This window comes from Kryptolebias marmoratus, linkage group LG17 (genome assembly GCF_001649575.2).
Source record: "Kryptolebias marmoratus isolate JLee-2015 linkage group LG17, ASM164957v2, whole genome shotgun sequence".
Taxonomy (NCBI): domain Eukaryota; kingdom Metazoa; phylum Chordata; class Actinopteri; order Cyprinodontiformes; family Rivulidae; genus Kryptolebias; species Kryptolebias marmoratus.
In genome coordinates this window covers 25,962,171-25,976,250 of record NC_051446.1, presented here as the reverse complement: position 1 = coordinate 25,976,250, position 14,080 = coordinate 25,962,171, and the positions used below count along the sequence as shown (strand labels likewise).

Sequence of the window (14,080 nt, the reverse complement as noted above, 5' to 3'; positions counted from 1 at the left end):
GCTCTGAAGAAACGAGGATGAAGTCAGAGGGCGAGGCGGTCCTGAAGGAGCACTCATGAATCCCCGAGGGGACAACCATATGGTTTCTATCGTTCACCGAGGACAAAACATGTGTTAAAGTGTCAGCTCGCTTGATAAAACGCTGTTTCTTATCCAAAAAACATGTGGGAAAAAGATCTGTTTCAGGACTAAAACTTCCACTGGACTCATTTTACATTTTAAAGCTTCAGCAACTAAAACCGTCGTCGTGTTTTACCATCATTTTATTTTTTATGTCGCTCATGTTTGGATGATTCCAGCAGAGCCTCGAGTCAAAAGTTTATCAGGCTGTAAAAAAACAATGAGACACTTTGTTGGACTCATTCAGGAGGAGTGAAGGAGGAATCTTCTTACTGGGGTTTTGTGCTCTCACATGCCTCGCATTCCAGCAAACAGCAGCGTAGGATGCCTGCTTGGACGCTATTATGCAACTTGCAGATGTTTGTGGGAGAAAGTTAAAGAGTTCATTCTGCAGTGAGGGATTGTGGGATAGGTGGAGGCCCAGCTGACCAGCATCAGGGTGGTGCTCCCTCCAGGGACACACTCTTCTGTTGCTCTCACACCCTTGAAATGTTCTTGCGTGTGGAAGGATCTGGCCTGTTTTCACAAAGCTACAGCAGGATTTGCATTCGTGAAGGACAAAAGCCGTAAATCACGAGACACTGATAAAGATAAGATGACTGGATATTCTTCATCTCCCAGTGGATCCCTTTCACCAGCAAGAAGCTGTAAATATCTAAGTATTTTACAGGACAAATTAAAGGAAGGATGTGTCTTTACCCTCTCCATCTTTAACCTTTCACACAATAACCTGCCTTGTTTTAGGGCCAAAGAACCAGAACCTGGAGTCCAGTTAGTAACGGTTCAGAGCTGCAGGGACTCACCTGACCGGGCCGGCTGCTTGGTGGTCGGCAGCGACACCTCGGTGAGCGGCAGGATGTACACGTCCGGGCTGCCCTGGGAGGCCGGAGACGCCAGCGTGGACATGTCTGCATGGTACTCGTCCCCGTCCACATTCTTGAATTCCTGAAACACACAAAGGGAAACGATGAGACTTCTGAGATTCATTTAAGATAAAAGGGTTTCCTGATTGAGCAAATGAAATTCAATATCTTTTCTGTTATTTTTCTTAAATCAGAGATAAATATTCTCTAAATTCTTAAAGGTTTAGGACCCTTGGAGGACCCTGCATGTCCAAAAAACCCACATCAGATCAGTTGTGAGCAACAAGAGTTAGTTTTTTATAGCAGAAAGAGTAAAAAGAAAGTTGCTGCTTCTTTTGGCCCAACAACTGAAGTGGAGCTGAGATAAACCTCAGCAGGCTGTGTTGGCCCAGTTTAATGTTTCTGGGTTGTTTGTGTGACTGTCTGAGAGTCTCTAACACACACACACACACACACACACACAGGCTGCTGTAAATCCAGAGATTATTAGCTCCAAGATTACACGTAACTCAATCCTTCATTTCACAGATAAAACTGATCAGATCTGAGCTCAGACAATGTTTGGAAACATGCAGGTTTTTAATTATTTTAACAAAAAAATGCATTTTTTAACTTCATTCAAACAGCAGAATGATCAAATGTGTTTTCACAATAAGAGTTTTTTACAGTAAGGTGTCCGGCTCGCAGCTCTGATAAAAAAGGTCCAAAAATCTGCTTCAGCTTTTATAATCTACAGGCAAAAAACAAAGAGATCAGTGAAGATTAGTGGGAGGAGCTGCTTGGAAATGATCAATAAAGAACTGACCTTACTGACGAAAACATTTATTGTCTGAATTCTTCTGAAAGATTTATTTTCTGTTGTGAAACAACTCCGAGGATGAAGAGGATGAAGAGGAGGGGGGAGCTGGCTGCATCAGGCCGGATGTCAGAATAAAAGTCCCTCAGATGGGGGTGGGTTGGGGGGGGACCCATCACTGGAAAAATGTGACCCCTCTGTGAGCCGCCCACACATAAACACCTCCATCTCCCACTTCCTCCTGACCCCCAGGACTCGTGCACGCCGCGCACCCCTCCCTCCGCCTCGGAGCTGGATCTTCACACAGTCCTGCTCGCCCCCCCACCCCGCCCCCCGGTCAACATGTGGTTTCACTCTCTGCAGCGTCTCACACACTGTCACACACATTTACTGACGGCAAAAAAAACCTTCCGCTGTCGGAATATTTCTGCACGAAAAAAGAAAAATAATATTTAAATTTATCTCACATAAAAGAAATGAAATGTCACTTTTTTCTGAATGTAAAATGATATTTTTAAACAGGTTTCTTCTTTGCTAAAATATTTAAAATGAAGTGAAAAAGTAAAAGTGATCAGATCTTAGAAATCTTTGTGAATTCAACAAACATCAAAGAAGAAAAATGCACTTTGTAAAAACAGGAAAGTTTATTTAACTTTTCTTCTTTAAACCTAAAGTCTCTCCTGGGAGCTTACCTTCCCACAGATGAAGGTGATGAAGATGATGAACACCTGAAGCTTTTTGTTTCAGCCTTTCTCTGGGTTTCCAACACACACACACACACACACTCATCCCCGCGGTGATGAGAGGAGGGCAGCAGGAGGAAGAGTATCTGCATGTTGTGAGGAAGAAGAGGCTCTGCAGCTGACCACAGACTGTCCCTGAGACTGACGGGGAAGGCGGGATGGAGGGGGAGGAAAAACGAGGAGAAAGGAGGGAGGAGGAGCACAGAGTCACCCAGTTCACAAGCCGGAGAGGACCTCTGGTCATCTGGTGGGGGGGGTTGGGGCCTTTAAAAATGTGAGAAAATATAGGAGCTGGAGGAGGAGGAGGAGGAGGAGGAAGAGGAGGAGGGATTCACATACTACATGTCTGACATCACCAGTTTTCACCCTCTCTGAAGAACATCTGCAGGACAGTCACCCCCTCCCAGAAAAACCGTCTGACCTTTGACCTTTTCACTTGGACTTTCCTCAACTTGAGAAACTTTTTGTTTTAAATTCCTTAAAGGTTAAACGCACAACTTTAGAAAAAGTGTCACAACGAAGCAAAACAAATTCATCAGAGCCGCAAAAAATCCTTCAAATATTCATAAAAACTGACTAGTTTGAACTCCGATGGCTTCTCTCTTCATGAAGGTAAAAAAGGAACATTATTAAGAAAAATACTCAAATTTGTTTATTTTTTATTAAGAAATGCAAAGCAGAAGTGTGCACGCTCTGGTAATCTACCGTTATAAATCTTCTTGCAGTATGTTTGCTCAGACATAAGGGTTTTAAAAATGAGGGTTTAATTGAACTTTAAAGGAGTTAAAGAGTTGAACTACTGTGATTAAATATAAAAAGAGCTGAATTAAGTGCTGCTTTTACACTTCAGTTTATGATTCAGGAAAGTCTGAGTGTGTAATTAAGGAAGAAAGGAGCCCTGCAGGACTTACTACTTTATGTACACTATGATGTATAAATACAGCAGATTATGGGTTTTCTTTTTGTGCATGAACTAAAAAAATAATGCAAAATGCACATTTAGGCTCCTTGTTGTGGCATTAATTCTTCTTCTCCTTCTCTCTGTTCTAACATCATCTTCCTCTCTTAAAGTTCTCCTCCCCCCTCTCTGGGAGAGGCCGTGTCTGGATCCAGATGGAGCCCCGAGGCCGGATGCACGGCGGGCTCATGGGTGAGTCCTTCCTCCCCCCTCCTCCCCCCTCACTAAACACACCCTGACAGGTTTCAGCCGAGTGGTCCCTCCGGATAAAGACACAAAACAGACAAGATGAACATCAAACGTGAAGAACATCTTCAGCCAGATGTGTGGAACCATCCACCGGCTTCAAAGATAAAACCTTGTTCAGCGTTTTCCAACCAGGCCGGTTCTACGCTGGTTCCACTTCAGAACGTCTTTCTTCCACATGAAACATCCCTTCTAATGAAATATTTCTGCCTTTATTCTGGTGTTTGATGAGTTTCTGCAGCCCAAGGAGAAAGTTTATGATCAGATCAGTGAATCTGTTTCCTTTTTCCTGCAAACTGATGTCTAATATCAGCAGATTGTGTCAGAAATGTTCTTTCAAACAACAGTCAGCGGTTCTGAACGAGTCCATCTGCAGAACGTTGTTCACTGACTTTACTTCAGTGTTTAATTGTTCTCCATCCATCCATCCATCCATCCATCCATCCATCCATCCATCCATCCACGGTCCAAGAAGGAACCCAGACCCCCTGTTCTCCAGCTCCTCCTCCCAAGGTGCTCCCAGACCAAAGAGGATATATAATCCCTTCAGAAAGTTCTGGATCTGCCCCGGAGTCTCCTCCCGAGGGAGACAACCAGGAAGCATCCTAACGTCTGAACCCCCCCTCAGTCGACTCCATCTGACGAGGAGCAGCAGATTCCCCAAACCCCCCTAAGGAGGAGCCCTGCCTCTTTCTGGAGGAAGCTGATTTCAGACGCTTCAGTCCAGGATCTGGTTCCATTTCTCATGACCAAAGGCGAGGGTTGGACCGTAGATGGAGCAGTAAGAATTTTGTCACATTTTTAAATTCTTGCTAAGATCTTTTCTTCTGATCTTCTGTTTTCCTCAAACATTTTAAAACTCTGAGCTAATGTCTTAACAATAATATTAAAATATAGTTTATCAAACTAGAGTGTTATTGTAAGTAAATCTGACTTTTCTGAAGCTGAAACACTTGAAATGACAAATAAATGCAGTTTATGCTGTCCAAATAAATCCGTGAACAAGTTAAATGATTTCGTGTTGAATCCTGCATGTTGTGTCTGTTACCCTTCGTAAATGTTCCTGTGGATAAAAATTTGTCCAAACCGTGCTTGGGACTCGTGCATCACTTGTGTGTTTAGCCTGTGGAGACTTTTGATCCTGAACACACAAAAATAAATCAATAACACACACATCACCTAATGAACCAGTTCTTCTGTTGTCCACCTGAACAGATAATAGTGTAAAAATAAGGCAGCACAGTTATTTCATGTGCTTCAAAGTACAACACAACCAGGAGTGCATCTGACTGCATCTCTGTGAGGCACAAACTTCCCCACACCTTGAGCAAGGCAGGCAACCTGTACGTGACAAGTACTTTGTTTGTACTTTTTCTCAGACTTTCCATCTGTGATCACTGAGGCCCTGCAGCCCGGCTGGGAGCTGTTCATCCTGTGACCTTCAGCTCAGTAACGTGTGATAAAGCTTCGTAAAGTGAAGAAGAAATTGTCTCCAGTGTCTGAGTGTAAATAAAGCAGCTTCATTAATATTAAAAATGCATGCAAGGCTGCACAGGATTTTAGGACAAACTCGTTTGTGTTTCTTTACAAAAACCCTCCTGAAGCCGGTGTGTTGAAGCTCCTGTTTCCTCCTTCCTCTGACCCATTTCAATCCTGCTGCAGAGCTGCTGCTCCACAAACTCAACCTGCTTTGTTTTTCATTCATTTCTCTGCATGAGGAGCTGAGGAGGTTTTTTTTTCTGGAACCTCAGAAAGTAAAGAAGCACGAGCTGCTGTGATGCTCGAACAGAATAAAGAAACATTTCTGTTTGAATCTGCCTCACGTCTCTGTTTGTGATTTGAATCTGACCGAACCGAGGCTCTGCTCATCACCTTGAAGCCCATCTTGCCCTTCTTGCAGCAGAGGCAGGCCAGCATGAGGAAGACGAAGGTGAAGAGACCCGAGAAGGAGATGGCCACCACAGCCAGGGAGGAGGAAAAGGACATGTCACTCAGCGGAGCGCCATCTGCAGGACAAACACAGTCACAGTCAGGTTTCAGATCAGATGTGGGAGGTGGAAAAATTACAGGATTAAAGCATAAAAACTAAAACTTTCTGATTTTACTGCTTTCTTTTATATCTTAGGTTTTATTCATGGCCTTGATTCATGTTTCTGATGGAAATAAAATGATCTAAAATCTTATATTTCTGCAGTTTTTACTCACAACAGTGAAGTGTAATAAACCTCAGAGCAGCGACTGTTTTTATATTAAACTTTTATAAATGACACTACAGAGCAGCACTAAAAATATGATTTACAAATAAATTCCTGTACAATGAGCTATAGGACGTAACGAAGGAGGGTTTTTTTATGTGTCTCTGCTTCTCTGCAGCGTCCCAGAAACTCCAGACCTTTACTTCCACTAAAATATGTAAAGATGTGTTTTTTATCCAATCATTCTGACATTTTAGGGTCTTTACTGTTTAAATGTTGTCCTTTCATTAAAACTGACATTACTGCAGTTAAAAAGTCATGAAAAAGGTCATTTTTGTTTCTTTATTTCTTTCTGCTGATGAAAGTATTTTCATAAAATACTTAAAACAAGATTAAGTTTTATTAGAATACCTTAGATTTGGTATAAAATAATGATAAATGTGTTTATTTCAGTCAAAGAAAGTCAGGATTTATTTACAAATTATTTAGATGTTAGAACAGGAAATGTTTTATGACTTTAAATGAAACCTTTCTGTTTTTAAACTCACTTCTTTATCTTTATTTTGGAAGTTATTTCTGTTTGCTGTTATTGAACCAGATCCTCCTGAAACCTGAGTTTTTTGAAAGTTTTGACAAAACTGCAACATTAGTAAACATAAAAAATAAATGTAATTATAGAGGTTACATCATTTATTTATATATGCATCTTTATTTCTCAGTTATAAAAACATCTTGAAAATGAAGAATATCTTTTTAAAACAGCCACATTTTATCATGTTCTTGTCTATTGTTGTTCCTTCAGGTACATTCTCTTCTTTTTCTTATTTTTTTTTTGACAGTTCTGACTGAATAAATCAGACTAAACTGAAGACATGAGGGAAATATGAGGGAAATATGAGGGAAATATGAGGGAAATGTGAAGGAAGGAAATTTGAGGGAAATATGAGGGGAAATATGAGGGAAGCATGAGGGCTCTGCAGAGACGATGAGGAGAAGTGGAAACAAACATGAGATGCAACAAAAAGATTCAGAGAAGAACTTTTCAAACAGCAACAGGAAACTTTATTTCCTTCCTGCTCTGGATCTTAAATGCAGCAAAAGTTGTTGTTATTGGAGCAAAACAACAAACTTGTTTGTCTAAGTAACAGTAAAAGATGTGAATCAGATTTAATTTGAATCCAAATGAGTTAATTAAATTTCTCTGAGCGACATCTTGTTTTCTGTCTCACTGCGTCGCAGAGTGTTGATGCTTCGACTTCCCTCCACACAGAAAATATTCCTCCCAAGCTTTTTTCTTTATTTATTTCTTCCAAAGCAGCCGCTGTTGTAATTTTCTTTTATTCTGCAACAACTTCTGAAATACAATGGTTACCACGGAAACAGATAGCAAAGCAGGTTTTCCTTCAGCTGTAAATCTCTCAGATTGATTCTGCCAACAGCAGTGCCCCTCACACACACACACACTCACACTCACACACACACACTCACACACACACACACTCACACACACTGCTGCCAGTTTGTGCTGATCCTCTGAAAGCTGGTGCTACTGGCTCTGGTGAGCATCAGGCTCTTAATATAATTGGAGAGAGAGCGAACACTATTGTCTAAGAGGCCGGCTGGCTCGCTGCGTAGCAAGAACAAAAGTCCAAAAATAAATAATAAGAAGAAGAACAGGATGTAAATTTAACTGTTAAATAACCAGCTGTGAGAAGCTGAAGCTCTGAGTGGGTTTGACGGCCATGTGCTGCTCTGTGGGAGGAAGCCTCGGTAAATCGGTCAACAAGCATTCAGAGCGCAGAAACGCTACACAAGAACATTCAGATTTAATTGCTCGTTTGTCGGGGGGATAATTATGGAGAGCAGAAGCATATTCTTACTATGTTGTGGTTTATGTAAATCTCCCACACAGCCGGAGAGGAGGGCGAGAGCGACTGCTGAGGTAATAATATCTGAGGAACACGTTCTGATCCTCGGGCCAATAAAAAAAAAAACAAACAGGTATAAATTCTGTTAATGTCTCAGTTTCCTTCACAGCAGAAACACGTGAACTTATAACAGCTAATGATTTTAATTTCTTACAGTTATTCTGTTTGCTAAGGATTAAATCTTATCCACCTGCCTGAGTCAGACTTTTTTTTACTTTCCAAACCACATCAGTTATTCGCACCTTGCTTCATTATGAACCAGCTCAGTTTGAGAAAAAGCACAAATGGAAAATCTTCTCCTTGCAGAGGCATGAATTTTCCTCAAGTTATCTTGAATATTGTCTGCATGACTTTCAAAGTGATGTATTTCTGCAGGAGGGTGCTTCCGTTTCTGCATGACTATGAATCCTGCAGATAACGCTGATAAGACAGAAAAACGAGACGAAGAGTTTATTTTAAGGGGATTTTTTTAAAATTAAAGGTCTAAATCCCGTCCAGTTCCTGAATGAAGCTTTTTAAATCACTTATTTTGAGTCAGAGTCACACCTGGAGACTAACATGTATTTTTATTTTTGTGATTACAAATATCAAATCCTTGAAAAGTTTCCTAAAAGATAAACTGAAAAGTTTATAGTGGGGTGCATCGAGGCAGACATCCCATCTTTACAAATAAAGAAAATTTAGTTATGTTTCCAATGAGACTTCAAGTGTTTGAAGTATCAAAATTAATAAAGATTGATAAAGTGTCTCCTTCTGCAGGAGAGGAGAGGAGAGGAGAGGAGAGGAGAGGGAAGATGAAGACAACATTTTATTGCCGAAACACAGAAAATCAAATAGTTTTAGTGTTTTTTCTCCTTGCTGTGCATCAGACGGTTAATTCAAATGAAACAGAAGATTCTCCTTCTTATTAGCTGGAAGAAGCCCTGTCCTGCTAAGGGTTGTTGGTCCCTTCTGAGATCCTCAATAAGTTTCTTCACACACAGAAGAAGCTTTAAGAGCTCCACACCCCTCTCAGCCATTTTTAGCCTCCTGAGGCAGAAAGCTGATTCAAGTCAGTGACGAAATGATAAGAAGGGGCGAGGACAAGGAGATGAAAGGTGGAAAGAGAGGGTCTGAGGAAGGCTGCAGGAGATGAGTCCTCTGCAGGAGAAGCTCCTCAGCTTTCTGCTGCAGCAGCTCCAAGTCCGAAGTGAAGAGATCTGACAAACTTCTGTCCGAGCTGGAAGAAAAACTGGATATTTCTGCAGCTTGGTGAGGTGCTGCATGTCTGTGACTGTCAGCAGCATCCAGACCTCCTTAAACCTTCAACAGAACAAAAACAGCCTGCAGGATCTGCAGCCTAAAAATCAATCACTGCTTTTAAATTTTAGTTCAACAGAAGTCCAAACTCTCATCTCTATCTGCTGATCATTGATGTTCTGAACTCAAAAAAACATCTCTACTAACAAATAAAAGTTTACTTCAGCGTCGTTTTAAAGCTTTCTGCCTTCTCCTGAGCCTGCAGCTCAGATCTGACTGAGGTGGACCAGCAGAGACTGTCCACAGGTCAGCTGACATCCTTCCGCCTTCATCAGAGCAGGAGAAAATCACCAACACAGCTGAATTATCTGAATTATTATCTGAGGGGCTGGAAGGAGACCCTGACCCATCTTCACGCTGCCTGGACAAACAGTTCAACCCGATCAGCATCACCAGGCCTTCAAATATTCCTTTAATATCTGAAATAAAGTTACAAATGAAGATGTGGGCATTCACTCGCACACCTCTACATAAGATAAGATGATGGAAACCAGGACGAGGAGACAAAAAGCATGTTGTAAGAGAGGCAAAACTGTCTCACAGCATCTTTTCTAAAGGTCACGCTCCGCCTCACACATCAACCTGAGAACAAGCAAACCTTTTCATCCTGGTACAGAAAACACAAGGCTGGAAATAAATGCCTCCGTTATTATTCATGTGGAGTAATGTGTCCCTGAGCAGGGAGAAAAGAGGATGTTTTTCTGCTCGTTTCCTCAGAATCAGACACTTCGAATGTCTTCTGGAGACAAAGGAGAGATTCAGAATCATGTGAAAGTTGATGAAAGTTTCTGGACCTAAAGGGAACTGTTTCAGCTGCCAGAGTGATGCTAATTAACCCTCAGAGAGACGGACGGATGGACAGACTGGTTTCATACAAAGTCCAATCAAATCATAAATAAATACCGTTCTGGCCTTGCAGACCATGTTTACCATCAATAAGAGGAACTAAAACAAAAGTCCTACATGTTTTCATCGCTGACATTGGAGTCTTTCTGCCCTGATAAGAGAAAATGTGGTTTAAAAGTCTGCATCTTTTTTATTAATCATGTTACAATCTGCAGCATCAGGGGCACAGCTCTTTACACAAACAGCAGAACTGTTACTTTAAGAGCCAACAGAGTGAGATTAACTGGTGCCTGTGTGAGTGGACTCAGGAGGTTCTGAGCAAAACATTTCCATTTTCAGCTCTCATGAATGCAAAGTGAATTTCTATATAAAAGGAAAGACCTCAGGTTGTAAACTGGATCAGAGGATGAAGAACGGATCGATCATCTGTGTCAGAGACAAAGCTACTCCTCTCACAGAGAACATATCAAAAACAGCAGCAGTGGGAGGAGAAATGATCCCCCCATTCCTCGGATCCTGTCACCAAACTTCCATCACTCGCTGGAAGAGATGGAGGACAACAACGTATCGCTCTGAAGACAAGAACGAGAGAAACAGAGAAGACGATGGAGACAGGAGACAGGAGGAGCTGAGGAGGTCACATTTCTGCACACAGACAGAAAACAACAACAACCTCCTGACGTTCTCCTCGTCATCAACAATCAACACGACCAAATGTTCAAGAACAGCTGCTCTGGTGCCTGACTCAAGAAATGACACACATAAAAATCAGCTGGTCTCCATGGCAACGCCGTCCCCCACCATCCCTGTTCAGGCTCATTCAGATGCCCTCCTGATGTTCGCCGAGGCTGTGCCAAGAAAAAGGACCACTTGTCTCCGATACTTCCCACACACTCAGAACCAGAACCACAAGGAGGAGAAAATCAGACCTGCAAGTTTGAGGGTTTTTTTTTCTTTTTAGAAACAATTAAGGAGTTCCAACTTTCAGAACCTGAAGTTTTTATCAGCATGAGTCATACCTCAGCTGCTAAATAACAAGAAGCTTATTTATTCTTTTGTTTTAAAGCAGATTTATTCCTGAGGGCTTCACTCCACTTCACCCAGTCAGGTTGAGCTCTCACAGAGATGTTTGCATGTTGATATTATCTGTAAAACAGAAGAAAGGCTCCTGGTCTGTGTCCGAGCTGCTTCAGAGTCAGCCGGAGCGAGGCAGAGGATTAGTGATTCACGTGGGAGTCGGGCCTTCCCTGCATCGTAAGCAGCCGCCCACGCTCAGAAACCACATCACACCAGGAGGTGTGATTCAGAACCGCCGAGCGGCCATGTTGTCTTCAGCAGAAACACAGGAAAGTTTTCAGCTGCTCTGCTGTGAGACGTGTGTGATTCAGTGTGTGTGTGTGTGTGTGTGAGGGTGTGTGTGTGTGTGTGTGTGTGAGGGTGTGTGTGTGTGTGTGTGTGAGGGTGTGTGTGTGTGTGTGTGTGTGACCCCACAGTGGGCGTTATATACGTCTGTGATCTGTTAAAGGTCACAACATGGAGAGCAGCAGCAGTGTGATACCTCCCTCTGACCTTCCATCACAACAAACATGAATGTTGCTCTCATCTTCTCTCTCCATCACAATGCAGCGCTGCCCCACGGCATGCTGGGATTTTACTGCATCTGTGCTTTTATTCTGATGGACACGAGGCGTGTTGTTTTTCCACAGTGAGGAGAAACAGGCAGCTTGGAGAGAAGATTCAGTTCAGAAGACAAACAATTGATGTCCAGAGGAGCTGCACCACTGGACGTAAATACAACCCAACTTCTGACAAAGTGTAAAATGTAAACAAAACAAAATACAATGATTTGATAAACCCATATTTTACTCACAGTGGAACGTAGTAAACATTTAAAATGTTTAAACTAAGAAATCATACCATTTCTAGCTAAAAAAAATAAGGTAATATAGAATGTTATGGCAGCAACACATCCCTTTAAAGTCAGAAACATCTGGAGGAGCATTTAGTAACAGATGAGGTTAAATATCAGCAGGTCAGGAAGAGGACTGAGGATAAGACGAGCTTTTAGAGGCTGAAGATGGGCAGAGGGTCACCAGCTGACAGGAAGTGTCTGACAACAGAGGAACACTTTCACAATAAACTTCCTGAATCAAAGACTCTGAATCTCCATCATCAACAGATCTGAAGAATCTGTAGAAACCTCTGAGGTCAAAGGTCACGGCTGGTTCTGGTTCTGTAAACACAGTTCACCGTGCTGCTTAAAGCTCTATCAGGCAGAGAACAGATATGTCTCCTCTGGACCAAAGAGGAGAACTGTTCTGAGGTCAGCCTGCCTCTCTGATGGTATGGGGGTGCATTAGTGCCTCCCATCCAGGACTGCTGAACAGACAACCTCAGGTCCAGATGTTTACAGACTGATGGAGATGCTGCACAGAGGAGAACATCTGGAACATCTTTAAAGAGACGAGTTGCTGCCATTAAATTCAGAATTACCTGATTTCTTTCCTAAATGTGGTTCAGTTTTGTAGTTAAAACATCTGGCATGTTTACTATGTTCCACTGTGAATAAAATATAAGTTTATGAGATTTGCAAATGATTGGATTTTATCTTAATTTACATTTTAAATGTCACAACTTCTTTGGAATTAGGGTAGTATAAATTTGCTCCTGAGGATAAGGATTTTTTTAAATATATTTCTGCTGAGTTTGTATTTAACACTTTTGGCCTGAAGATGCATAAATCTGCCTCCACATGCACTGCAGCCCTGAAATCTTCAACTCTTTTCCCAAAATGAGCAGCCCATAGATCTAAATCAGAAGAATTATGTGCAAACAATGCGTGTGATAGAACTTAAGATTCTCCAGAACATTAGGATAGATAGTCTTTCAAATCTCTGCGTATTCTTCTTCAGTTTTCTTCACAGCAGGAGGAATCTTATGTAAGCACTTCTTCCGATCTTTAAGTATTCAGTGAGCAGCTTCAGTGAACAGAGTAATTGTCAGGATGTCAACTAGAGAATATCATGCAGTTTGCAGAGAAAAGCCAGGCATTTATCAGCTCAGACGCAGGGGATTGTGGGTCTGTGGAGAGCAGAGAGCCTCGCTAGGACCAACAAAGCGTGAAAACACAACAAGACTTGATGTAGATGCGGAGCTGTTAGGAGGGCACATGAAGATACCATTAGAGATAAAACTACAGAGGGGAAACATCTTCCGGTTCACCTGAACGGCGCTGACAGAGCCGAGCGTAAACCTGCAGCTGGTTCAGGTTTTATCTGCATGAATCCTCTCAGACGCCGAGACTTAATGAAGCAGAAAATACAAACCATCACATATCAGATGGTGCAGTGGGTTTTACTCATGTCTCCATGTTCTCAGTCTTCACCCCTCACTCCCAGATTTGGTTTTCTCCTCCTGTTTGTGTGTGGAGGAATCTTCACAGGCCACTGGATCAGAACAAATCTCTCCGCGGCGCCGCCGGCGCTCTCTGCACACGCTCAGATGGATCTCACTGTATTACATAACACACTTCACGTTAAACACACACTCTTCATCCTTATTAGTGCACAATTAAAATATGGTCTAATAAAGCTCAAAGTTTGAAGTTAAAGAGTTGAATTTTAAACTTAAATTTAATAACTGCTGTTTTATTTATTAAAGACAGAAACTCTAGAAAGTTTCATCTAAAAGAGGTTTATATTAATCATTACATAAGAATAGTTTATGAATGAAAAAAACAAAATCATTCAAAGTGATGAAGATGAAGATCCTTCACAGCTTTTTAATTATAGAATTTAGTAAAAAAAACTTAAACTTAAAGTTGTGCTTCAAGATAAAACAACAACACAAGAGATAAAAGTAAAGATATTTAACAAACAACTAAACCTGAGTCACCTGACCTTTGACCTAACCTGGACCTGGACCTGGACCTTTGACCTGACCTTTGACCTAACCTGGACCTGGACCTTTGACCTGACCTGACCTGGACCTGGACTTGGACCTTTGACCTGACCTGGACATGGACCTTTGACCTAACCTGGACCTGGACCTGGACCTGGACTTGGACCTTTGACCTGACCTGACCTG

The 14,080-nt window shown here is 41.9% G+C and overlaps 1 protein-coding gene across 7 annotated transcripts in view; it reads right to left on the bottom strand.

Moving 5' to 3' along the window:
- The window catches only part of aatkb (apoptosis-associated tyrosine kinase b), a 39,158-nt gene that overhangs the window by 12,971 nt on the left and 12,107 nt on the right, over window positions 1–14,080 (bottom strand). For 6 of the 7 annotated variants that reach the window (XM_017432614.3, XM_037980964.1, XM_037980965.1 and 3 more), the window contains exons 2-3: window positions 5,599–5,732; window positions 924–1,065 (exon numbers count right to left, since the gene is read on the bottom strand). In XM_017432614.3, coding sequence (XP_017288103.1) covers window positions 924–1,065; window positions 5,599–5,732 — 276 coding nt within the window. Of the gene's footprint in view, window positions 1–923; window positions 1,066–2,471; window positions 2,719–5,598; window positions 5,733–14,080 lie in introns of those variants that run through there. The other variant, XM_037980966.1, reaches the window with a different exon arrangement.